The sequence below is a fragment of the Heptranchias perlo genome, chromosome 26 (assembly GCF_035084215.1).
Source record: "Heptranchias perlo isolate sHepPer1 chromosome 26, sHepPer1.hap1, whole genome shotgun sequence".
In the NCBI taxonomy this organism is placed as follows: domain Eukaryota; kingdom Metazoa; phylum Chordata; class Chondrichthyes; order Hexanchiformes; family Hexanchidae; genus Heptranchias; species Heptranchias perlo.
The window spans coordinates 28,722,088-28,749,868 of record NC_090350.1 but is presented as its reverse complement, the minus strand read 5'-3'; the positions used below and the strand labels follow the sequence as shown (position 1 = coordinate 28,749,868).

Sequence of the window (27,781 nt, the reverse complement as noted above, 5' to 3'; positions counted from 1 at the left end):
GAATCACACGACTCTGGGAGCAGCCGAACAAATGGACCTTAAATTCCATCAAATAATCTGATACTCCAGAATTCTGTAGGAAGTATGACAAACTGATAGTTAGCATTTGCCAAGGAAGCAGCCTGATGGAGTGTTCTGACACGGGTTGGGGTTTACGTGTATCATGTGACGGTACAAGCTGATCCTATACCATGCTTTTTAAGAACAGAGGTTACTTTGTCTTTGCTGCATTCTCATGAGATTGTGACTTATGGATCTGCTGCTGGAATCAGGAAACAGCTGCACCCTGACCAGCTGCATACGCTCTTTGCCATTGCAGTCACCCGTTACCTCTAGGCTCTAACCAACAAACATCCTGTTTTTAATTTATATTGATTTATTTATACACAGTGCCAACTCTCCCATCTTCATTTTACACCTGGAACAACATGCAGAAGTTTGAATATGTGTGGAATTCATGATCTTGCCAAAGAATATCTTCCCCTTCTAAAGTGGTCTGACTTGGGCAATGTTGCCAGTCCAGAAAATAAATGACAAGCCAAAGCCATGTTTGAAGGGAGAACCATTCTAGCAGTCAGCTAAGTGCCAAGCTTTTGAACGTGGTGCCAAACCATCTCAGAGAAAGGGTACTTGTCACCCCAGGAGCTTATGGTCAGGTGAAAACAGATGCACTGAGAGCAGTGGGAGTACAGACTAAGGATAGGCTGTCATCCTGATTTGGTTTTATATTTATATTCAGACTAAAAATGGGAAAAATCTGAATCTAGCACTTTGTTGTCGGACACCAAACAAGAACAGGGGCTGGCTGTCCCACCAGTCTTAAAATATTATTTTTTGGTTGTCTGATGTTGGCAGAAACCCAACACCAGTTAAGTTTAAAGTATCGGCAGATCCTGGAAAAAGCCCTGCAGTTATCTGGTGCTGAGCAGTTGGAGGCTTAAAGCCTTTGTTGAGGCTATGGCTACTGAGAAACCTGCACAGGTAGAATTTATCTGCCTAGCATGGGATGCACACTCTCTGCCTGGAGGGACACGCTGCCACTTATCTAAGTCCAGAGAGCTTAGGTAGAAGTTGGCAAAAAAACAAGACTTAGGAACGCTCAGATTTGACACCTCGATGACATCACGGAGCCCAATCTGCATATTTAAAGAATATGCATGTGACCCTGCATATCATGGTGGGGTCAGCGCTGGAGACCACCCACAGGCACAATCCCAGTGTAACTGCTGGAATCATGTCCCAATGCAAATTCAGGGCCTTTACATTTATATTGCACTTTATCACATCTCTGAGAAACATCCCAAAGCACTTCAAGTACAATCAATTTGAAGTGTAGTCGTTATTGTTCTGTGGGTGAACGTGGCAGCCATTTTATGCACAGTACAAACCCACAAATAGCAATTCGATGTAACACCCACCAAAAATGGAGATTATATATTTCGAGAGATAAATGGAACATTAATAGCACACTCAACATTTCTTGGTGAAAGAATTCCCTTCCACTTTGAGTAATATCCAGTTTACATGGAATATCACCAGTGCTCTGAGTTTAAGTCTAGCATTCTGGTTAGGGAGGATGCTGTCCCACTGCCAGCAATAATTCTCACTTACATCTCTTGTTTTTGACAATTGCTCTATCGCATCAATGACATCCAATGTTAAACAACAATATTAATCACCAGGAAATATAATGCAAAATTTCAGAGATGGCTCTTGAGCAAAATACCAAAGGATTGCGACTGCCTATGGAACTGTACCTCAGCAAGAGTCTGTGCCATTAGGAGATGTGGCCCTGCAACAGCACCTTAAAGGGAAGGGCTGAAAGGATTGGGTGGTCAATAGAGCAGCAGATTTAAGTGACAGGGATATGTAAAGAGCAGGCCAAGCAGCAAAAAAGTTAACTTAAGAAAGCCTTTTTGGCTTATAAGTCCCAAAAAGAATGAAAGAAACATTATTGCCAGATCTGCTTCCAATGCTTTAAATACCATTGCAAATGGCCACCTCTCGACCTGTACCGCTCGTGTTTTGTGGGCAGTTCGAGGAAGCATCATGACACTGCTTACGGACACCAAAATTGCATCGTGATCCTAACTACATTATTTGACCCCTTTTTAAATAAATTTGTGAGGCCCCTGATTGTTTCTGGCAGGAGCACAGGCCGCCTAAATCGTGGTCAGCCCAAAACTCGGAATGGGCCGAACTCCAACAAGTTGGCGTTTTTCTCTTGAAATTTTTATCCTGCTACCACCCCGTTTCCAGGCATTGCTGGGGTGGTAGTGAGATGAAAATTGGCTCCTGTCTACAAGAGGCATAATATCTTGAATAAAATAAAATTAGTGACTGAGATTTTTGACAAACCTTGGATGGATTTTAGATCAACTTATATTAGGGTGGTGCTGTTAAGTTAAATTCAGCACATAAGTTTTAAATCCACAACGTACAACCTTTTGGGAATGTGGATTAGAACTCAACACATAAGGGATTAGATCCAGACAAACTAGCTAGAGAAATGGTGTTTCCTGTTTAAGTAAGTAGTTTTATTTCTCAGTCAGTGAACATATTATGTAACCATGACCTTGCTTTCTGTATTTGCTTCAAATTTGCCCTAAGTATTGCATACTTACATCAGTTTGTGTTTATAATGGCAGTAGCCTGGTTTTATGGTGGAGTCCACATCTGAGATACCAGTGTTTCCTGGTAGTATCAGTAGGTGCCTCCTGGAGTTCCGTGAGACTGACCCAATTCGATAGGCCCTCTGAGGATTGGACCAGTAGTCCTGCAGCCCGAGGCGACTTCGCCGGAAAGTATCCAGAACAATCTTCCCCAGATTATCACTCCATGTCTTTTTCAACACAGGGTATTGAGTTCTGCAATAAATAATGGGATTAGTGGGGATGAGCACAGATCCAGCCCATTTGCTAATCCTGCTCTCAAACCAAGTTTTCCCCAATAAACATTTGGCGCGTAGACTTTTAGAAAGATACAAAAATCTTTTTTTGTTGGAAATATTCCTCTTTGGCTTGTACTAGAAATGTTCAAAAGGGTAACATATTATTCCTTGGAGTAAATTTATTTTTGAGTTTTGTATTTTTTTAGGATTAACGGCACAAAGGCGCAAACACAGAACAGGAACTAAACTGTACTGAAGGCAAAAAAGGTCCAATTATCAAAATGTCTCATCTAGCTGCCCAGATGGTTCAGTAGGTAAAGCTGGCATGTAGCTATGAGCCATACAGACCAAAAGGTCCAGGTTCCATTCCTGGTCTGGGCTGAGTTAGCTGATCATAGCCAGGTTGTTGATAAGATGCACTACAGTTGGCTTCAGTGCTCATGGTCTAAGGAGGGAAACATCAGCCAGGATTCCCAGTTCTCGTTATTGTCCAGAGTCAGCTACTGGAAACATTTATGTGTTAGTGTTGAGTAAAGACAGAGTAAGATTCAACTGTAATGCCTGCCCATTGTAGAATAGGCTGTCAACACTCACTGTCAGGAGGGTGTCTGGTATCTGTAGAACATCAGACCAGCAGAACGCAATGCCTTCAGGAGAGCAGAAACGTAGAGAGAATTGGTTAAAAAAAAGTAATTGCTGCTGACTAACCAGTAATAATGGCTCTAAAATGGAGCAAGATCTGTGGGGCAGAATTATTATTTTATCACGTGGAAAATAATTGTTTCCAACAGTGAGCATCGGATTTCTCACAGAGGTTTATTATTAGGACTATTATTTAATACTCAGGATGGTGGGGGTTACAGATCAATAACAATATATAAGCGAGTGGGAAAAGGATTGAAATGGTTTCCAGCACATTAACAGCAATCATTTTTAACAATACATCTTCTCTACAGTTTAGGTTTTAAAGTTAATGAATACCGAAATGCATAAATTTCAGAGTTTTAAAGAAAATCATAATTGCATTATTCCTGAGAATGTCACTAAAGTCAGGCGTTATGAAAAACACAGCAACAAAGATGTGTTGGCTTTATCACCAGGAACTTGTACCTCAGTACCATTTAGCTGGTATGGTGTATAAAAGACTAATGGGGCTTCCAAGTCATTGAGCTGAGCTGTCCTACATCTCCAGCAAATTCACAAGGCATAAAAGGCTTTTCTGACTAGATATCTCTAATAATGGGTATAGTGTGATAAGTCACAGCCACCAAGAATGAAAACAAAATCATTTACAACCCTGCAATTGTTAGAGGATTGCTTTGTAAGCAATCTTTTCTTTTGTAAGGTGCCTTTACTGCCTGCTCAGCAGAACAAGTTAAAATGGAAGATGGCAGGATCCAGGCAGGACGTTGGCGGATAAGTCACACGCTTGATTTTAACTACCTACCCGTCCACTTTTCACTGGTCGGGTATGGATAAAATCACCCCCTTTGTCTGACTCACAAGTAAGGAAGTCTCTTTGATTTAATGGCATCTGTTACTTGCAACCCTTCTGGTGTGATGGGGCAGACAGAAGTATGGATTTGGATTATGGTCCAGTGTTAAGACCAGAAAAGTGAAGAATTATCATGATCGATAGCCATTCTCCCATTGTTGACCAAAATGCGAAAACTGTTAACGCTGCAGGAAATCCATACTCACCATCTGCTTCGACACTTTGTCCCAGAGGGCAATGTCTCTGTGTGAAAATAAATAATTCCTAACACCTAACCTAAATTGTTGCTAACATATTTCACATGCATGCCCCCTAGTTCTCCCATCCCTATCCATCTCAAATAACCTATCCAACTGAACAGTATCTAATCCCTTCATCAGCTTTCAGTTCATAAGAGACACGGTCTGCTTATAGAAAGTGTAGTATAGTTGTGAACAGGAGAAAGTTGTTAGGGAAGAAACCTTGAACAGTAATATGCCATTGAACCAAGTTCTAAGTGCTCAACCTATCCTAACCTTTCCATAGTAACAGAAATATCCCTTTTAAAGAGTCGATCTTTAAGCTTAGTTGGGAAATGTACTGATGGGTGTGGAACTGAGCCACGCAGAACAGAAAGATCCAAGATTTCATCCAACAGTCTGTACTAAATTAGCTGATCTCAACCAAGGCAGCAGTAATGGTGCTACAATTGGCCTGAGTGCCTCTGGCCTAGAGAAGGCAAAAATCGACTAGGAATCCCATACTTCATCATATGTTAGTGCAAGTGAGGACAGGATCTAGTACGGCTGTGATGGCCGATAAGTTTTAGTATCCTGCTGATGCTCACTGTCTAGGCTCACAGTTGGAGAAGGACCACTTGAGTGAGGTACTGAAAGGCTACTAGTGCTTATGGAACCATACCCCCCGCATGAGTCACCGCTGGGAGGAGAGAAGAAAAGTAAGGGCAGAAGCTTTTACGAATATTGTTGATTAAATTACCAGCCATTTAACTTACAGCCAAATAAACACTTGGATTTAGTTTTTCCCCTCCATTTTTTTTCACTGTATCTCATAGCGCTAACTCGTTTCTATATAGTTCCTGAGTGAATGTTGCAAGGCTATTCAATTGTGGAGGACATCACAAACAAACCTGATCCTGTCTTCAGCTAATATCCATAAATGAACACTCTCTAGCAGTTAAAAGAAAGCAGGTCTGTCAGTCCAGGGATGATTTTGTTTTAGCTTTAAAAATCTGTTAGCCAAGCTACTTGTCAGTGCTAGCCTTGAGCAAATGCGTCGCTATTTTCACTTTCAAAGTATTTATGTCTTTACAATAGTTCATCATTAAGGTGCTGACTGATGATATTTACTATGAATCATGTTGCTGAAAAGCAACATGGATATTTTTTATTAAACTGAATTTGGCTCCATGTCAGCTTGGCTCAGTTGTTAGCACTCCTTCTGGGTGGCATGACTGGGTGTGAGTTCCTTACCGGGCTTTGAGCAACAAATTTAAATTGACACTCCAATGCAGTACTAAGGGAGTGCTCCATTATTGGAGGTATTTGGATGAAGCATCAGGGTAAGGTCTTACCTGCCTGCTCTGATGTTTCAGGTGGGCCTCAGCTCATCTACTGCTGAAACCCTCATCCATACCTTTATTACTTCTCGACTTGACTATTCCAATACTCTCCTGACCAGTCTCCCACATTGCACCCTCCATAAAATTGAGCTCATCCAAAACTCTGATGCCTGTATCCTAACTCGCGCCCATCACCCCTGTGCTCGCTGACCTACATTGGCTCCTGGTCAGGCAACGCCTCGATTTTAAAATTCTCATCCTTGTTTTCAAATCTCTCCATGGTCTCGCCCCTACCTATCTCTGTAACCTCCTCCAGCCCTACAACCCTCCGAGATCTCTGCGTCCTCCAATTCTGGCCTCTTGTGTACCCCCCATTTTAATCGCTCCACCATTAGCGGCCGTGCCTTCAGCTACCTAGACCCTAAGCTCTGGAATTCTCTCCCTAAACCTCTCCACCTCTCCACCTCTCTCCCCTTCTTTAAGACGCTTCTTAAAACCTAACTCTTTGACCAAGCTTATATCTCCTTATTTGGCTTGATGTCACATTTTTTATTTGCTAACGCTTCTGTGAACCTCCTTGGGACGTTTTACTACATTAAAGGCGCTATATAAGTGCTTGTTGTTGCTGTAAAGATTCCAAGGCAATATCAGAAGAAGAACGGGAATTCTTCCAATATGCAGACCAAGAATCCTCCCTCAATCAGCACCATTAACAAACAGATCAACTCAGGAGTATCCAAGCTACAGCTTCAAGGCCCTGGTAATCCAGCCCATGAAACCCAGGCAGCTTAGTTCCTATTTGTGCTTATATTTTTTACTCGTTGGTTTGACCTATTTGAATTTTGTGGGCCTAGAGGTTTGGAAAGGGCTGTTCTACACCCTGTTCCCTCATTGATGGATAAACCGTAAATCAGAGCACCAAGATCTGTTGGTATCCACAGCTTGAGATAAATGCAAATTAATGAGAACATTTATTAAAACTTTATGAGGTAGAAATGAGTCTGGACCTGTTTTCGGGCCTAGACTCAGCACTGCACGAGTAGCGCACACCTGAACAGAGAGACCTGAAGCTGTCCTGAAATTGAGCCTTGGGCCTTATTTACAAATTAGGGCTGAATTTTGGGCTGCTGCCAGCGGTCCTTCAACAGGTGCTCATTAACCTATGTAAGGGGCCTTATGCCTGTCTTAAGCATCCGCCCGGGATGCCTGAAAAATGGACTCCATGACTTTAGCAGATTGGGTACAGGCCATCCCACTGCTAAATTGGTACGATGTACCCCAGAAAAACAAGTGCAACACATATCAATTTCTATCCCTGTACGTGGCCTGTGAGGTTCTATAACATGCATCTAAGCAGCCCACAAAAAGAAAGCTTGGACACTTCTGGATTAACTGATCACTTATCCCAATGAAGTCCAGAGGAGTTCTCCCAATGTCCTGGCCAACATTTACTCCTCAACCAACATTACTAAAAGCAGATTAACTTGTCGTTCATCTCAGTGCTGTTTGTGGAATCTTGATGTGTGAAAATTTGCTGCTATATATGCCTATAAAGCAACAGTGATTACATTTCAATACTTTAGGATGTCTTGCAGATATGAAAGTCGCTATATAAATGCAAGTTCTTTCTATCTTACTGCCTGTATGTGAGTGACTTTGAGCCTGTACACTTTAAGCTATCTGTGTGAAAATGGATATCAGATAAGTGAAACTCCCATACTGGGCTTACTGCAAAGCTAGGATGTTATTAAGAATGGAATGTTGTCCTCACAAATAAATGTTGGGCACGTTTAGGGGGCTCCCTGATGAATATAATTGAGAGTTGTCCTTAAGTTGGGGCACTGTGAAGGGAGACATCTTCGAACCATGTGGATTCCAGATGTTTTTGAGCCCCAGTACCAAGTATCTTAAGGCTGACCTCAGGAATAGCAGCAACTAATAATTTTCTCTGTCATCTTATTAGCAAAAAGACTGTTGGTGTTGAACTGGAAATCAAGCACTCCTCACATTGGTGAAATGTGCCACTAGACAATATCAAGATGAAAGCACATACCTACAGGTCAACAGCAAAAGTAGCCTATTTTTGCTAGATTTAGAGAGAGACAAAAAAGCAGTTAGGAATGAGAGGGGTAAGTTAAGCCTCTGATTTGATCTCCAGTGTAAAGAGGCTGGGCAGACCTCAAAGTCAGAATAAGGAGAATAACATGGCTTACATACATTAAAACATGGCACTAGACTGGCATGAGATGGACTTCTACATCTTCAGTGTTCAGTTATAATCAGCCAAGCCATTTGCCTTTTAGCCCACAAGTCAACGCAGTACTGAGTACTGTGCACAGATCTGATCTCCATATTAAAAAGAAGGATGTCGAGGCATTGGAGAAGGTGCAAAAAGGATTTAGTAGGATGATACCAGAACTAGGAGGTTATACCTATCAGGAATGATTGGACAGGCTGGGGACCTTCCCTCCATCAGAAAGTCAGAAGAGGGGATGTTCGCTGATGATTGCACAGTGTTCAGTTCCATTTGCAACCCCTCAGATAATGAAGCAGTCCGTGTCCGCATGCAGCAAGACCTGGACAACATCCAGGCTTGGGCTGATAAGTGGCAAGTAACATTCATACCAGATAAGTGCCAGGCAATGACCATTCCCAACTAGAGAGAGTCTAACCACATCCCCTTGACATTCAACGGCATTATCATCACCGAATCCCCCACCATCAACATCCTGGGGGTCACCATTGACCAGAAACTTATCCGGACCAGCCGCATAAATACTGTGGCTACAATAGCAGGTCGGAGGCTGGGTATTCTGTGGCGAGTGACTCACCTCCTGACTCCCCAAAGCCTTTCCACCATCTACAAGGCACAAGTCAGAAGTGTGATGGAATACTCTTCACTTGCCTGGATGAGTGCAGCTCCAACAACACTCAAGAAGCCTCGACACCATCCAGGACAAAGCAGCCCGCTTGATTGGCAGCACCCCATCCACCACCTTAAACATTCACTCCCTCCACCACCGGCGCACTGTGGCTGCAGTGTGTACCATCTATAAGATACACTGCAGCAACTCGGCAAGGTTTCTTCAACAGCATCTCCCAAATCCGTGACCTCTACCATCTAGAAGGACAAGGACTGCAGACTTATGGGAACACTACTACCCGCACATTCCCCTCCAAGTCACACACCATCCTGACTTGGAAATATATCGCCATTCATTCATTGTCGCTGGGTCAAAATCCTGGAACTCCCTACCTAACAGCTCTGTGGGAGAACCTTTACCTCATCGACTGCAGTGGTTCAAGAAGGCGACTCACCACCACCTTCTCAAGGGCAATTAGGGATGGGCAATAAATGCAGGCCTTGCCAGCTTCACCCACATCCCATGAATGAATAAAAAAAAACGGCTGGGACTCTTCTCTAGAAAAGAGAATGCCAGATCATCGACACAGATACCACCATCACACGAGAGGACACCACCCACCAGGTTCATACTCCTGTGACTCGGCCAACGTTGTCTACCTCATACGTTGCAGGAAAGGATGCCCCAGAGCATGGTACATTGGCGAGACCATGCAGACGCTGCGACAACGGATGAACGGACACCGCGCAACAATCGCCAAACAGGAGGGTTCCCTCCCAGTCGGGGAACACTTCAGCAGTCATGGACATTCATCCACCGACTTTCGGGTAAGCGTACTCCAAGGCGGCCTTCGAGACACATGACAACGCAAAATCGTCGAGCAGAAATTGATAGCCAAGTTCCGCACCCATGAGGACGGCCTCAACCGGGATCTTGGGTTCATGTCACGCTACACGTTACCCCACCAGCGAACAAATGTTATCTGTTTTTAATATAACGGGTCAGTTGCTGTCTTTTCTATGTTTCTACCTCTTTATCTCTGTTTTTTTTGGTTTTTTTTGGTGATTTGTATATTCGTAGACCTTGCAGGTAACACCTGTCTGTCTGCACACTGATTGCCTTGGCAACGGGCAGTTGAAAAAACTGTCTGTCATCACCAAGCATTGTTCTGTGATGTATAAATGCGATTTCATTTCGAGGATTTCATTTCCAACAACGTTCACCTGAGGAAGGAGGAAGCCTCCGAAAGCTTGTGAATTTAAAATAAAATTGCTGGACTATAACTTGGTGTTGTAAAATTGTTTACAATTAGAAAAGAGAAGGCTGAGGGGTTACCTGATAGAGGTCTTCAAGATTATGAAGAGATTTGATAGGGTAGACGTAGAGAAGGTGTTTCCATTTGAGGGGGAGACCAAAACTAAGGGCCATAAATATAAGATAGTCACAAATAAATCCAATAAGGAATTCAGGAGAAATTTCTTTACCCAGAGAGTGGTTAGAATGTGGAACTGGCTACCACAAGGAATAGTTAAGGTGATGCATTTAAGGGGAAGCTGAATAAACACGTGAGGGAGAAAGGAATAGAAGGTTATGTTGCTAGATGAAGAGGAGTGGGAGGAGGCTCGTGTGGAGCATAAACACCGGCATGGACCAGTTGGGCCAAATGGCCTGTTTCTGTGCAGTACATTCTATGTAATTCTATCTAATATGTCAAGCTCAGAGACTCTCAGAGAAACATTTTTTTGCTTCTTCCATAAAATGTACAAGAAAGTTGCCCATCAATCACCAGCATCAAGTCTAACTTCAGTTCTGGTATACAATTTGTTGGTGAGATGCATAGTCCGAGGATCTTCAGGCTTGTTTGCTGACTTTTAAGAGTTCCATTTTACTCTGAGGCATACTAATACCTTCCTTATTTACAGCTTTAATTTTAATCCTCATTTCTATGCAGTGACTTTTGTATGTGAGACTTTAGTTCAACCTACTTAAGGAACACACAAAATAAACAGGAAAATAAAACTCCTGAAAATTTTCAGCAATATGAAAATCCTGCTGAATTCTTCAGATTTTATGTTTTCAATTTAGTCAATTCTGCTCCTCAACTCATTGGAGAAAGTTGTGGCTTATTAATGATCTGATGTCTGACAGCATGGAAGTGGTCAAGAGAACTGGTGGAGAGGTGGAGCTGGGTATCATCAGTGTGCACATGGAAGCTGACCCAATGCCAACAGATAATCTTACTAAAGAGCAGCTTGTAAATGAGGAAGAAGAGATGGGGGACATGGTGAGATCCTTGGGACACTCGGCGTAACATTGCAAGGGAAACAAGAGAAGCCATTTCTGGAGATACATTGGCTGATTTTGGATGTGTACGAATGGAAATACGTAAGGGCAGTTCAATGAATGTGGACAATGGAGGACAGATGACGGAGGTAGATGCTGTAGTCAAAGGCTGCGGAGTAGTCAAGTAGGAAAACACGGGATAATGTGCCACAGTCACAATTAAACAGCACTTCTCCCCAATTCACGCTGGCATAAAACTATCACAATATCAAGAATTCCCACCCAAAGTGTGCAGCACAGTTCCATCCACCAGAACAGCAGCAGCATCAAGTAGGAGTCGGGAGCAGCGTAAGGGGTAAGTTGGGGAATTCAGTGGGGTATGCAAGATTTTCATGGGTTCCATGATTTAAAAAAACAGCCACAATTTTCCAGGGGTCCCCCATTGATATGGTGGCCCTGAAATTCCTGGATCTGGAGATGACATAAGTCACATTTACGCCTGGTTATGGATGGGGGGAGGGGGGGCTGGAATATGGGCTGATCCTTTAAATTCTTACATCTGCCCACCCTCTTCCATGCTAGCGGAAGTTCGTGGGCCTTCCCAAGAAATTCTTCCCTTTATGCCTTGAAAGGCCTTAGCAGAATTCATGGCAATTGAGACTTGGTATGAGTCATTTTGAGGCCATATAAAGGCCCCAAACGTTCACTAGAGGAAAGTAATTGATCCTGGAGGGGATTGGTTACTTTCTCTAGTCTGAGTGGCTCTGTTGGGAGCTGAATTTAAAAAAAATATTCTTCAGCCCATTTGGGCCACTGGAGGACTTCACTCCACCTTAGAAGGACAATCGGCTAGGGCAGAGACAGCCACAGCTGATGCACCCTTGCAGGCACCAGCGGCATGCCCCAGCTATGTAATGACCCAGCCTCCAGAATTTGGGATGGGATCTCCGACTTTGGGCGAGGACAGGCAAGGGAACTAGCAACCCAAAGGTTTTTTGAGTTCAAATCCCATTATGGCAAGTTGGGAAATTGAATTCAGTAAAATCTGATAATTTCCGGGCTGGCACCAGAAAAATGAATATGGAAGCTGCCAGATTATTGTAAAAACTCATCTGGCTCACTAATGTCCTTAAGGGAGGGGAACCTGCTACCCCTATCCAGTCTGGCCCACAATCCCACACAACATGGTTGACTCTTAATACCATTAGGGATGGTTAATAAATGTGGCCTTGCCATTGTCACCCATATATTTAATATATATATTAAAGCAATAACTGGCAATAACTTCCAACAATAGCTGGCAATCCTCACACATGAATGACAGCCACTTAGGTAAAGTATCAGAGGGCGACTGACATCCAAGGAGATGAAAGAGAAATGAGAGAAAAACATAGAGATAAAATATTAGTGAAATGAAACCATTATCAGAATAGTTATTACAAGCCACATTAACCCATGCTAATTGCTCCGATGAAACATTTAGCATGCTAATATTGTATATTTATAATGTCAAGGGTAAAGTTAATTTGGCTGGAAGGTCAACTCTTGAAATTAATATTGCGATTTAAGAAGCAAGACTGAAATTATGACAATATTAATGGAGCAAACCAACCATATATTGTCACTGGCAGAATCAGAGGGGGTGGCAAACAGATTAATTATGCTAACTCAAGCACACATAGCACCTGGGCATCAGATACTGCAGATTAAATTCAAGTGGTTTACTAGCTATAGGAAGTGAATTTCTGCTTTCACTGAGCCCTGTGTCTGTACATTGTGCTGATTATACATACCTACAAGTGCTTTATACATACCTACAAGTGCTTAGACTGGCAGGAAAATGTCAAGCTATAGTTCTCACCGAAAACAGACAGCTAGTTGGACGGAGAGAAAGAGATGGCCTTCACGCCACAAAAGAACCTTATCATTTTCTAATGGTTTTTTGAATATTTCAAATTTAAATTAGTACTCACTGCATTCTATGTTTATAGTCAAAGTAGCTAGGGTATCTGATGGACTCCAAATCTGAGATACCATCGTGTCCAGGTAATCTTAAGTAATGGCTTCGGGAAGTCCTTCCAGCTGTACTTGCTGAGTACAGCCGCTGGGAGCCGATCCAGTAATCCTTCAGCATTGGATCCTTTCTGTGTAAGCTGTCCAGAACAAACTTCTTTCTTGGAGTGTATGTGTATGTCATTCTTGGTTCTGGAGCTGGGTTTCTGTTTATTTATAAAAAGAAAACATTATTTTATTTGTAACTTTTTTGGAAAGTAAACGCTGAAGATTTTACCTTCTGTTCTAATGTCAACAATGGAAGGGGTGAGAATAAGAACAACTTGCATTTACGTAGTGCGTTTAACGGAGAAAAACATCTGAAGGTGCTTCATAGAAGCGTGAGGAAAAATGGACGTCAAGCCAATAGAGAAATTAGGAAGGGTGACCAAAAACTTGACCAAAGAAATGGGATTTAAGGAGAGTTCCAAAGGTGAAGAGGGAGGCAAAAAGGGGAGAAGCTTAGATGAGAATTCCATGTGAAGCCTAGGAGCTGAAGGCACAGTTGCCAATGGTGGGGCGAAGGAAGAGGGGAAACACAAGAAGAACAGAGAGTTGGGGTGGGGGAGTTGTAGGGCTGGAGAAGATTACAGAGAAATGGAGGGGCAAGACCATTGAGGGGTTTAAACACAAAGATGAGAATTTTAAATTTAAGATATTGGGGGAATTGGTAGCCATTGCAGGTCAGTGAGGGTAGGCATGATAGTGGAGTGGGACTTGATGTGGGATAGTAAACGACAGTAGAGCTGTGGATGTGCTGAATTTTATGCAGGGTAGAGATTGGAAAGCATCAACAGAGGATTATAGCAATCGAGTCTGAACGTAACAAAGACATGATTGAAGGTTTCGACAGCAGAACATCTACTTAATCTGACTGCTGTTATAGCCACTAATAATATTGCTGGTAGTAATGCTGTAATGTTACGGAAACGCTGCTGGTGTCACCTCAGGAGCATCACCTCGAGCGCTGGAATTTAACTGCTTCTCTGAAAGCTACAGCGGTATTGGATGGTTATTTCTGGCCATAGGGGGACTGCACTCTCGGACCCTCCGTAAAGGCAAGCACACAGTTCAGTGGTGATTATGTTGCACATTTTGCATTGTTCCAAGGCCATAACTGTTTTACACTGATGCAAGCTGTGCAGCCTAACTCCACTGTAAGATGCTTAGATTGATTGATATAGTAAGGTGTCGCTGAAGCTCCCCAGCTCCAAGTGGTAGAGCTACCTTTTGAGGGGATTTGGTGAGTGTCCATGCTATGGTCAGACGGATAGTGGTAATGCACATTCATATTTGGTGATAAGTTGTGCTGTTCACCATGTCAATCGTGAAAAATTCCTGATACCTGCTGATCGCCTGTCGAGGGCTCAAACCTTTGCTCTCAGTCACTAATGATTGAGAGACCATTCTCCTTTGGGAGTAAGGTAAGCTTGGTTTCTTTGGGAACGAGGTGGCTTGAACGTGATATGCCTGTGGCAGACTAGATAATTTGAAACCTGAACCAGGTACTCGAGGGCATTGTTCATGATTACTAACCAGGCTTAATAATGAAACCTCAAAGTGATCATGGAGCTGGAAATCCTCCCATGTGCAAGCCAATGTCTATCTATTAAGGTGGTCCTGACTGGACACGCAGCTGGAAACTGGTTAAACTCTAGCGGTAACTCCGCACACTCTTGGGTGTCCATAAACCTTGGCTCTTGTCAACCTGTGCCTATGCTCTCTAGGCTTGGGTAAATGGGATATGCCTACAGCAGAAAGTGTTCACTCCAAATTCGATCTGTGTGCATTTCTGAGTAGTTTGGTTTGGACACTCTTACAAATGGAAATGGATATCCATATATATCAGACATTCAGTGGACTGGAAGAAATATAGTAAGTACTGTATTCAGATAACATTGTTGGGAGGTTGTAAGTTGGAGTTTGGGGGAAGGGGAGGTAATTCCACAGAGCACTGAATTCTAGATTCTCTGCCATGTCATCAAAAAGCAGGGCCAAATAGAGGCCAGGTGTAGGAAGGGAAGGGGTGGACAAAGTTCTTTCACACCTCCTAGCACAAGCAGCGCTAGCAGAAGCCTGAGAGCAGGTTGCCTGCCTTCTCCTCAGCCTGGAAGTAATGTATGTCTTGGCAAGGGGCTATAGAGTGGGCGGGAACTTAAAAAGAGTGAAACAGTTCCCAGGCAGCCTGTTAGATTGAGTGCATCATAAAACTATGTAAATGTTCATCTTGGAATGCACTGCTAATCTGCAGCATTTATTTTAAAGTATTTGTTATATTTTTCCCATATTTCATTAAGAGCTTTTCAGTGATTTAACTTCCATTTGAAGGTTTGTTACAATTTTCTTCCTTCCTTTCCTGAAGATGATGACTCTGACAAGCCTCTGATACCTCCCCCACGTGATCAGTCTTCATGTGTGATTTTAGTGTTGGACAGGCCATTCAACCGTCAAGGCTGTCACAGCCACGCACAAACTTATCCTCACCCGATTCTCGCCCAGGCATTTTCCAGCAGGTGGCACTAGATGGTGATCAGAGGCACGGATGTTGGCCACCCAGGGGGGCTGAGACCAATTAAGGCACCCCAATTGCCAGCCACAGCTGAGATTAGGGATTAAAGCTGGGACTTTCTGACCTGATGGGCTCGATTTTCCCAGGAAATTGCAGGTGCGTTGGGGGCAGGCGGGGCTCCGAAAATTGGGGAAATTCCGTTCGGGTTCAGAGCCCAGCCCCAACCCGCCGACGTCCGAGTTCCCCACAGACGCACCTGTGTGCGCGCAGGCGTCCCGAATCCAGAAATCCCGCCGTCAATTAAAGCCAGCGGGATGATAGTTAAAGAGCCAAATGTACCTCTAGGTACTTAAGGCACTTTATTTGTGACAGATTACGTACTTAGAATGATTTTTAACTTACCTGGGCGGCTCTCCCACGGCTTCTGATTCACGCCTGGTGAAACCAGGGTGAAGGGCCGGATCAGGAAAAAAGAAACTAAATAAATTACATAAAAAACCATTGCACGAAGTTAAAACACAAAATCAACCTCCCTTTCCATCCTGCTCCGATATCCGATGTCTCCCTCTCCGATCTCCCCTTCTTCACCCCCCCCCCCGATCTCCCCTCCTTCATCCCCCCGATGTCCCCCCAATCTCCCCTTTTTTGTCCCCCCGATCTTCCCTTTTTCACCCCCCCAATCTCCCATTCTTCATCCCCCCCCCCGATCTCCCTTTCTTCATCCCCCCGATCTCCCCTTCTTCACCCCCCCCCGATGTTTCCCCCCCCCCGATCTCCCCTTCTTCACTCCCCCGGTCCCTCCGATCTCCCCTTCTTCACCCCTCCCGATGTCCCCCCTGATCTCCCATTCTTCACCCCTCCCCGATGTCCCCCCGATCTCCCCTTCTTCACTCCCCATGTTCCCCCGATCTTCCCCTCTCCCCTCCCGCCGATCTTCCCCTCCCCCTGATCTTCCCCTCTCCCCCTGATGTTCCCCTCTCCCCCGATCTTCCTCTCTCCCCCGATCTTCCCCTGTCCCCTCGCTCTTCCCCTGTTCCCCTCGCTCTTCCCCTGTTCCCCCCGATCTTCCCCTGTTCCCCGCTCTTCCCCTGTTCCCCCCAATCTTCCCCTGTCCCCCGCTCTTCCCCTGTTCCCCTCGCTCTTCCCCTGTTCCCCCCGATCTTCCCCTGTTCCCCGATCTTCCCCTGTTCCCCGCTCTTCCCCTGTTCCCCCCGATCTTCCCCTGTTCCCCGCTCTTCCCCTGTTCCCCCCAATCTTCCCCTGTCCCCCGCTCTTCCCCTGTTCCACCCAATCTTCCCCTCTCTCGCCCCGTTCTTCCCCTCTCTCCCCCAATCTTCCCCTCTCTCCCCCCGTTCTTCCCCTCTCTCCCCCAATCTTCACCTCTCACCCCCCGATCATCCCCTCTCCCCCCCGATGTTCCACTCTCTTCCCCCCCCCCCCCCGATCTTCCATTCCAGCGCCTTATGACATCTCTCCTTCTCTTCCCCCCTCCACCCCCCCATAGTGTTGCAGCTCCTGACGGTAGCCAGCCTATCAATCAGGCTGGCTGCCGGGCGCGAAACCTGAAGAGCATGTTAATCAAACATCAATTACGATGCGATCGTGTCGGAAACGGCAAGGTTTGTTTATTCGTCTATGCCACGTGCACCTTCACCCCCCCCTCCGCTGCCAACCTGCCACCATTTCAAAATTGAGCCCAATGGGTCAGTTATACATGAGCTTTACTAACTGAACCATCAACAGAGCTTTGCCCCCCATTTTTGTTCAAAGGAAGCTTTTAGATGATTGGTAGACATAAGAATTACCATTATTTATTGACTCACAATAGATGCTCAAGGAAAGCTTTGAGATTATTGAAGTTAACGATTTGCCGCAATTTTTGAATTCAGTCATTAAAAATAACAACGCAGGTCAACAAGGCCGTAGAAACTGCAAACGCACTACTGGGGTTCATTTCTGGAGGAATAGAATTGAAAAGCAGAGAGGTTATGTTAAACTTTTATAGAACCTTGGTTAGACGACACCTAGAGTACCGCGCCCAGTTCTGGTCCCCATATTACAAAAAAGGATATAGAGGCACTGGCGAAGGTGCAATAAAGATTTACAAGGATGATATCAGGACTGAAGGTTATAACTATCAGGAAAGACTGAACAGGTCGGGACTCTTTTCTCTACAAAAGGGAAGGCTGAGGGGTAACCTAATAGAGAGCTTTAAAATTATGAAAGGGTTTGATAGGGTGGATGTAGGGAAGATATTTCCACTTGTGGGGGAATTCAAAACTAGAGGACACAAACATAAGAGAGTCACTACCAAATCCAACAAGGAATTCAGGAAAAACTTCCTTATCCAGAGAGTAGTTAGAATATGGAACTTGTTACCACATGGAGTAGTTGAGGCAAATAGCAGAGATGCATTTAAGGGGCAGCTAGATAAGTACATAAGGGAGAAAGGAATAGAAGGGTATGCAGATACGGTTAGATGGATTAAGGTGGGAGGAGGAGGCTCGTGTGGAGCATAAACACCAGCATAGACCAGTTGGGGCAAATGGCCTGTTTCTGTGCTGTAAATTCTATGTAATTATTCATGGCTGCTTCGGTGGAAAAGGGTTCAAACTTTTTGCAACTTGAGGGAAAGAGTTCCAGGAATGAGTAATTGAGAGATGGAAAATGTAGGGCTTCAGGGTACATCAGTGGGAGTAGAATAAGTATTGAGAGAGGTAGAGCCTGAGAACAGGCCTAGGGTAGGAAGTAGAATAGCCACGGGGAACTGGAGAATAAATCTCATCACCCAGAACAGCACTAAACACAGGAAATAAATGTTGCAACAAGTCACTGAGACATGTGAAACTCACACCAGGATTGGAACTGTGCCCATGCACTTTTGCTATATAATGTAATAAGGATTCAGCGCGATAAAAAAAAAGTGAAGGGGAAGCAAAAGTAATTTTGAATTCTAATAGGGCAGTTAATAATAAGCTGCAAGAAGACAGACATTGACTATGTGGTGAATTTAGAATTGATTGTATTCTTTTGGTGGTTTTGTATGGATTTTGTGTTCTGCTCCCTATCAGAAACAAGTTGTTATCAAGGACACTGCAGAAATTCTTGTAACTTCATGAGCTTCACAGCAGTCTCTTGGGTGTGTTCATTGTGTTTAAACAAAGGTGTATTCATACAAGTCAGAGCAAACACCTGTGAGAGCTGTTAACTGATAAGGATCTCTCCTTTCAAATAATGCCTTTGTTACTGGGCCCAGAAGAAACAGTCACCTGCAGTATTCAAATAATCCAAATTGGAGTAGATAATCTGCAATTTGCTCTTTATTAAAAATGAAAGAATATATCTCAGCCCTCTCCGCCATCATCAATGTCCCACGTGTTTTTATAAAAATGGACAGTTTTTTTAAAAAGTCGATCAGCCGTGATGTTGCACACAAGGTGCCAAAAAAAGAGCAGTATGGGTATTCATGTCTAGCAGAGTTAGAGGGCAGGGGATAATTGGACCAAGAGGGAGAGGGATAGAGATAAAGAAGGGGAATGGAGTGGAAAGGAGGGACGGAGGCGTAGAGAGGAGGGGAGGGGGAGTGGGATACTGGAGCGGAGATGGGGAGCAAAGCGTTCAAGAGAGGAAGGGGTGGGGGAAATGCAGGGAGATGGGGAGGGTGTTGTTCAGTGGACTGTGACTCTGTTGGGCTTGGGGAATCCTTTCAATGTGGGGGATGCAGTCTGTGTCTAGTCAGAACTGCAAAATTCTAGGGTAGCAGTCTGGTGGTATGTGTCTGGAGTAAATATTAACTCAATGGCTGGAGATTGGCATCACTGTTGGGCGGAAGATTGGTGGGCCGGAGATTGGTGGGGCCATGAGCTGGAAGATTGGTGGGCCAGTCAGGCTGAAGTGCAGTGTGGCTGGGAGACCCAGGGATTGACATGGCTGTGTGGTGGAAGATGTTTGGGGCTGGAAGGCCAGGGAATGGCATGGCCTTGGGGCAGAAGATCAGTGGACTAATCCGGTTGGAGATTGGTGGGGCTTTATCTCAAGACTGGCCCTGTAAACTACCTCAGTGCAGGGTTGCAGTGGTTGCGAAAAGGGCAGCAGAGTCCGATGAAATTTCTGGTCAGAGGCAAAAATGCTGCTTCAGCCTAATCCAGGAAATGGAGCATGTGAAGAAGTGATTTGCTTCTTCAGTCTGGGAAAAGGCTCTCTATGGGCTGCAATTGTTACACTAGTGGTGCCTTTTATGGTTAACATTACATGACAGGTCTTTTAACATTGCGATGGCCTATAAAAGCAGCACCTACAAGCGAAATTAATTCTTCAAGTAAAATGGGTTTTCTCATTGACAATGTATTTTGAGATGAGACTCAGCATTTTTGAAGTATCATTTAACTACATTATAAAAGTGACCACACTTCAAAAGTGCATTGAGATGTTGTGAGCACATCAAAGGCACTATATAAGAGATATGCTTCATAAATAGTTTCTGTTGCAACTGCTGATCAGGCAGAAAAAGAATGGAATTTTCCACATTTTTCACGGAGCAATATTCTGGCATCATCAAAAAGAAATCATCAAGATCTGGCTGAGAGGACACATTCAAGTGCTCTGCTCTAAGGATGATTCCATAGTAATGGGTGATATTGAAAGAGGAGAGTGAGATTTGGTAGAGCTTGATATGATCCAGCCAGATCTGGTGACAGATGACTAAGCCAGTTTCGTGCCAGATATGCTCAATCTGCAAAATTGCTTTGTCAGCTATTTTGACAACGGCATTAACCCATTTATTTCCAATGTGGACATTGTTTTCCTTGTGGACAGCAGACCATGATATGCTGCAATTACTGCGATTGATGGTGTTTATTTGGAGAACTTGAATGGTGTGCTGATCCACACTTGTTCCCTCAGTTCTGTTACCCAAAACATTTAATTTTTCCATCTATTCAAGATTACCGTGCTCACAGATTGGGCATTTTCTACAAAGTCTGCATACATTTATGAAGAAATTTTGGTTTTGCACTGCAGTTAACTCACTCAGATACAAAAATTGGATCTGATTGAAGTAGACAACAATTAGGAAAGCTCGAGGACAATTACAGGAATCCAGGGACATTTGGAACCCTGAAGCTCTTACACAAATATGAGGGGCTCTTTAGCTCTATGAATGCTCAGATAAGATACCTTGACCTCAGATGAATATTAGTTAATATAACAATAAGATATACTGGGCCATAATTTGCTGTAGCAGGGCATCTAATAGCATCTGCCGTTAGTTAGACTTGCCCTTGCATGTTAAGGTTTTAATTTTTTTGCATGGCAAGCTGCTGAAAGTGCGATCTGATAATGTCGCAGCAAGGGAAACAGGGCCAGGGACCTGAGTGAACAGGGCAAGCAACGGTGTATCTCCTGAACTAATCGGATTGAAAGATTGTGAAATTAACAGCAGAAGGACTGAGAAGGAAGTGTAAATTAGAGTGGGTGAATTCAATGTCAAATCAGGTACAGAAAGGGGAATAAAGAGAAAGAAGGAAAGATTGGATTAAGAGAGAGGAAAGAAAAGAGACAGAAAGGAAAAGTAAATTTAAAAAAAAATGTTTACATTTTTAAAATCTCCAACAACAATTAAAACCTGAAGGAATGAGACTCCACACTTGTAATAGTTAATTTTCAGTGCCAGAGAGATTGACTGGCAGTAATTAACACTTATCATGTTGTTGAAAGGGTACTTAGACTGAAATGGACAAGACTTAACTCCCTGTGGCAAGTTTAATTTGTATCAACCGTGCAAATACAACAACTTCACGCCGTTCAATGCATTTCAATGGTGAGGCAGACAGCGAGATGACGTTTTCTCAAAGTTGAAGGTGGAGCGGCACAACTCGGACAACAACTTTTGGATATCCGCATTTAACCGCGCATCTGCTCCTCGCCTGAATTTGCTGTACCATTTGCGCAAAAATAACGGCGAGTGCAATTAGTCTCACCGTTATTTTGACAACAAATTCTGGCCCATTATCTTCCTATGGATAATCATTGACACAAACCAATGTAATGCATAAATTTAAGACGAAATGTTGATTTTGCACTCTGGTTAACTCAGTCAAGTACAGAATTTGGATCTGATTAAAGTGGACAATTAGAAAAGCTTGAGAACAATTACAATATTCATGCCTTTCCCCTCCCTATCTCTGTAACCTCCTTCAGCCCTACAACCCACAGAACTCTGCGTTCCTCCAACTCTGGCCTCAAGTCTGCAAAATTGCTTTGTCAGCTATTTTGACAACGGCATTAACCCATTTATTTCCAATGGGTTAATACCTCTGTTCAAGTAGCAGACAAAGAAAATTGATACACACCTGGCCACTTTCTTCGTCCCACCATTAGCGGCCGTGACTTCAGCCGTTTAGGACCTAAGCTCTGGCATTCCCTCCCCAAACCTCTCCACCTCTCCACCTCTCTCTCCTCCTTTAAGACACTGCTTAAAACCTACCTTTTTGACCAGTCCTAATATCTCCTTCTTTGGCTCAGTGTTAATTTTTGCCTGATTGTGTTTCTCTGAAGCACCTTGCAATGTTTTATTACGTTAAAGGCAATATATTGTTGTAAAGGCATGAAATTGTTGTTGTTGTAATGGTGCATCCAAAAAAACCTTTATAGGACCACAATTGGAGTACTGTGTACAGTTTGGGGCTCCATACTAAAGGGTACAGTGCAGATTCACTGAGATGCTGCCTGGTATGAGGAAATACAAATACAAAAAAAAATGGAAAATTGGGGCTTCTTTTGTTAGAACAGAGGAGAGTATGGGGTGATTTGAGGTGTTAAAAATTGTGAAGAGATTGGACAGAGTAGATAATAATAGATTGTTTCCAGTGATTGAGGAGTCTAGAACAAGGAGGCATACATCTGCAATTATCTATAAATGTAAAAGATTTAGGACTGTCAGCAAGAGAAATGTTTTTACACAGAGGGCGGTGAGGTTATAGAATGCTCTACTAGAGCTAGCGATTGAAGCAGAGATTATGTCAACATTTAAGAATAGATTGGTGGTTGAAGGAAAGGGTAAAAAAGGGATATGGGAACAGATTGGGCACATGGGATTAGGACTACTGCTTCTGTGGACGATAAACAACAAAACACAGGCTGGTTGGGCTGAATAACTTGTTTTTGTGGTGTAATTTTGATGTAATTCTATGTATGTTTTATCACACCATATCTCTGTAACCTCTTCCAGCCCTATAATGTTCTGAGATTTCTACGCTCCTCTAATTCTGGCCTCTTGCATATCCCCAATTTTCATTGCTCCACCATTCCCGGCTTGCCTGCAGTTGCCTAGGCTCTGAGCTTTGGAATTTCCTCCCTAAACCTTTCCGCATCACAACCTCTCTCTTCTCCTTTAAGATGCTCCTTAAAACCTACCTCTCTGATCAATCTTTTGGTCACTTGTCCTAATATCTCTTTATGTGGCTCAGTGTCAAATTTTGTCTTATAATGCTCCTCTGAAGTGCTTTGGGACATTTTAACTATTTTAAAGGCGCCGTATAAATTCAAGTTGTTGCTGTTGTTGTTGGTGGATGGAAGTCCAAAGCTTTACCACTGGCTGACATTGAAATGTAAATTTACTGCACTCTTCACTCATACTCCAACTGTCAAACTATGTTTGAGATGTTTCAGAAACCAAAATGTGGATTAGTCTCAACAAGGGATTGGAGATTTATACTCTGCTTTACTTGCTTAATGACTGCAGTAAGCCTGCCAAAATCTTGTGACCCAAAATAACCATTAGAAAAGACCATCATTTGATCTGTCTGGAATTCAGCTCAAGTCCCCAGAGCTGAAAGGACTGACTGTACATTATTTATATTGACTTTACAATGGAAACTACCAATGATTGCTTCTTGACAACAAACAAATGCAACCACCCTTTGTTTGTCTCTGCCCTGTCAGTGGGAGTCCACTATTATTGATTGCACTTTACATATCTCAGAAGGCATGAATTAAAATTTCAATGTTAACCCCATGAACCAGTCCCTTTCTGTCTATTGACAAATCCTATATATGACAACATGGATTGCAAATGATAAAATTGTCATCTTCACACGCCTCAGGGCTTCAGACTACACTATCTCTGCAAACTCCTCCTGCTTTGTATCCCCTCCTGTGCCCTTAGGTCCTCCTTTGTGTGTCTCCTTCTCTCTTTGCCCCATCATTGGTAGTAGAGCCTTCACCCACCTCAGCCATACTCTTTGGAACTCCCTCTCCTGCTCCTCTCTCCTCTTTCCTCACCTTTATAAAACTACTCAAAAATAAAACTTTTTTTTTGACCAAGCTTTCGGTCACCCTGCTTAATTTCTGCTCAACATCCATTCCCTATCTATTTCTGTTGTCAACTGCCTTGGAACTTTTTTTTAAATATTAAAGGTGTTATATAAATGCAAGTTGGTTCTGGTTTCAAACAAGTGAGCTGTCTCCCTATTTTTGCTGTGTAGTAAATACCATAATATGGTAATAGGTACTTCAGTTGTTGAATACACTGCTGGAACTTTATTTAAAATTAGATCAGAATGTTTTGATGACAATAGTGCTCCTTGAATTGACCAGTTGAAAGGTTTGATTCATCTGGAATAGTTGTCACAATTACTGAAATGTTGCAAAAGTCAACAGCATTTGGGCTTGTTTCACAAATCACATACTCATGAATGGCTGGTGGGATGATGCATTTATAAATTATTATGTAAAATTCAAATTGCTGTAATGTACCTGTAATGAATCTGTAATGTACCTGTAATGATTCTGTAATCAGTAATCTGTATTGAGCATAATGCAATGAGATACCCCAGAGTGTCATGAACTCTAATTATGTACAATGTGTTCATTGAACTGTACTTGATGTAACCTGCAAATTGTATAATCTGTATTGTGTACGTTTGGAATGTGATATGACAACTGTATTGTATGTTTTGCTGCAAATTTTATGAATAAAGTATATTTTTTGAAAAAAAAATATCATGGAATTGTCATTTGGCAATTAAAATTTGGCTTTACTCTGTGTACTTATTCTATATCCTTTAATAATGAGTCTGAGATCATGTAATGGTGTCAGTATCAGGGTACACGCACTTAGCCAAAGGCATCCTCGTGATTCATATGTCAGCCGAATTTGGACATTGAGGTAAGCAACTGGAAACATGCACCCAGTAGCACACTACAGCTCCTTTTTAGGGCCAATGCAGACTAAGCCTATAATGACAATGATCGGAAGAAGGAACTTAGCCAACATGTATATTGCATTTCAACCATAATAAAACAATTTTTTTTGACTGGGAACTGATTTTTGTTTAAATTTTCATGCAAGAATCATTTAGTTAGTTCAGCTTCTGATGGTTTGTGATTGCAGATATAGAATCATAGAATCATAGAAGTTACAACATGGAAACAGGCCCTTCGGCCCAACATGTCCATGTCGCCCAGTTTATACCACTAAGCTAGTCCCAATTGCCTGCACTTGGCCCATATCCCTCGATACCCATCTTCCCCATGTAACTGTCCAAAATAGAGGTTTTGGACAGTTTAATGTACAAGCCACATGTTAAGTACTGTAAAGGATAATATCACACTAAAATCTTCCCAGCACATACAGATTTATTACAATTATATTTATAACTTGTTAGCATTGATTTGAAGAATTAACAGTTTTTGTTTTTTGTGAAGTTTTATCAGTTTTGATCTGATCAAAAATCTCTCATGAATCATTTATCATAACCTATACTATAAAATGGTAAGGGGGTGGCTCTGATCCTTTACTGTTAATTTAAACACTTTGAACGTTTTGACAAAGATACCCAGTGGTTCTCAATATATTCTCAACATTATTTTTGCTATCTCCAATTCCCCCCCTCCCTTCCTGACAGTGCTGAATTTGTGGTTCCACAGATGCCAGTCATCCTCCGGTTCCTCATCAAACTGGCCATTATTCACTGGTGAACCTTGACAGTGAGTGCCATCTGGCTATCCGACTGTGGAGGAAATCATAGCCGAGCCTGAGTCTAGCCTCACCAGGTGTCCACACACTTGTACTTCCAGCTGGGCTTGCTGCATAGCAATCAGTAGCAACAACCTTGGCTGATTCTTTTTTTCCTTCTCTACCCCATGGAGGGTGGGGAGAGGAAACTGTGCCCAGTTGTAATGGTCCAACCACCACGCTAGCTGAGATCAGCTAACTCAGCGTAGGCTGGAGTTTGAACCTGAAACGTTCCACCTTCTTAATCGTCTACGCGGTTCAGAGAGAGAAATTTTAGCTTGGAGCCATTCTAGCCACTTAAATTTTATGTACAATTTGGATTTTTTTTTTCATTCAGATTTGATCCTGTGTAAAGCTACAAAATATTTCTTAATTTACTTTCTGACTGTACTCAGAGCTTAAAAAGCATCATAATCCAAGAAATTGTAAACCTTACCTCTCAGAAATATATTGAAATAAAAGATGTGACGTTCTTAGCAAACCGTCTCCCTCCTCCGAGCACTCGGAAACAAGCAATGGAAATTTCAACCACTGCGTCTGAGGGATATTCATCTCCCAAAATACACAATTGCATGAGTTATACAACAACTGGGCAGGAGTTGAAAGAAAATGACAACAAGTCTGAAAGAATGTATTCCCTTAGCACTCTGCAAATACCAAAGAGTCTAGAATAACACTGGCTGGCATACTTATTTGCAAGTCATTAAAAAAGGACTTGTGCTCTCATTGACACTGACCACACTTAGTCAACATCTAAAAAAAAGTCGCACTTCTACTTTCTTGTGTTTCTAATCGTCTAGATCTAAAACTTCCTGTCAAAATTAAACATAATTGAATATAATCTAATATCATTTGTCGGTCACACTTTAATTTTCCACAGAATTCTTGATACTGTGCAGTGAATCATCAACAAAATTGATGACGTGACTATTCACCATCAAAACCTTTCTAACTTTGAACCGAGCGTGTCCAAGATAACTGTCAACAGTATTTCAAATTCCTAGTAATCACCGTAACAAAATTTAAGATCGCTCAGCGGCATTTTGGATTCAAAATTGGGATCATAAGAAAAGCATTCAGCACATTTGATGTGCAATATTCTACCATTCAATTCTCACTTCTTTTTAAACCCGATGTGGAGATGCCGGTGATGGACTGGGGTTGACAATTGTAAACAATTTTACAACACCAAGTTATAGTCCAGCAATTTTATTTGAAATTCACAAGCTTTCGGAGGCTTCCTCCTTCCTCACATTCACCTGAGGAAGGAGGAAGCCTCCGAAAGCTTTTTAAACCTGACGCTGAGCAGATGGAATCTAAAATGGATGCCAGCGACATTTCAAATTTTGTGGTTACCAGTGTGAGTTTAACTAGTTATTGCTAAATTTTATATTTAGCGTCATGCCAGCAATACCTCAGTCTGTGTTATGGTGTAATGCAATCCAAAATGGGTAACAACCATCTCTGCTTAGTTGTTTTTTGCTAATCATAATGAGGAAAGATTACAGAACCTTAAGCTTTGCATTCTAGAAAGCAGCTGGTTAATCAGAGACCTCACTAAAGTATATAAATAGAAATGGTATGGTTAAGGTAAACCCAGATTATTAATTCAAAGTTTACCAAGAAAGTAGGACCAGAGGACATAAATAGAAATGAGTGAAAAGTAAATTTGGAACCGATATCAGGGAAATCTTCTTTACTCAAAGAGTGGAAAGGTGAAAGTGGAAAACATATTGGCGGATTATTCAAAATACAGTTCGATGCCATATTACTCTTTATTTTAATAGTTCTTGGTCATTAAAAAAAATTTTAAATTAAAAATTTTAAGAAAGGTTATTTTTCCCTTCTGTCCCTTTAATTATTTCTTTGGCTTTTTATTAAAAAAATGTAACTTTTTTGTTTACAATGCCACCCAGAATACTAACTTTAAATTAATGAAGTCTGCTTTGCCTGCTTGAACAATGACTTTGTGACTTCTCGTCCTGACAGATTTTGGGGGGGTGTTTTCTCCTCACAGACGTTTCCAGCCACGGCAACTCATGCTGCTCAGAGGCTGGGTTGATAGGACACATTTTGTTTAAAGTTCGAATTCAAGCAATTCGACGCCACAGT

General features: G+C 42.6%; 1 protein-coding gene across 2 annotated transcripts in view; it reads right to left on the bottom strand.

Annotated features, from left to right (window-relative positions):
* The window catches only part of LOC137342840 (uncharacterized), a 149,967-nt gene extending 123,720 nt beyond the window's left edge, over nucleotides 1-26,247 (bottom strand). For both annotated transcript variants that reach the window (XM_068007022.1, XM_068007021.1), the window contains exons 1-3: nucleotides 26,106-26,247; nucleotides 13,067-13,312; nucleotides 2,625-2,867 (exon numbers count right to left, since the gene is read on the bottom strand). In XM_068007022.1, the coding sequence (XP_067863123.1) occupies nucleotides 2,625-2,867; nucleotides 13,067-13,312; nucleotides 26,106-26,221 (605 nt within the window). In that variant the 5' untranslated portion in view covers nucleotides 26,222-26,247. The remainder of the gene's footprint in view (nucleotides 1-2,624; nucleotides 2,868-13,066; nucleotides 13,313-26,105) is intronic.
* Between the last annotated feature and the right edge of the window lie 1,534 nt (nucleotides 26,248-27,781).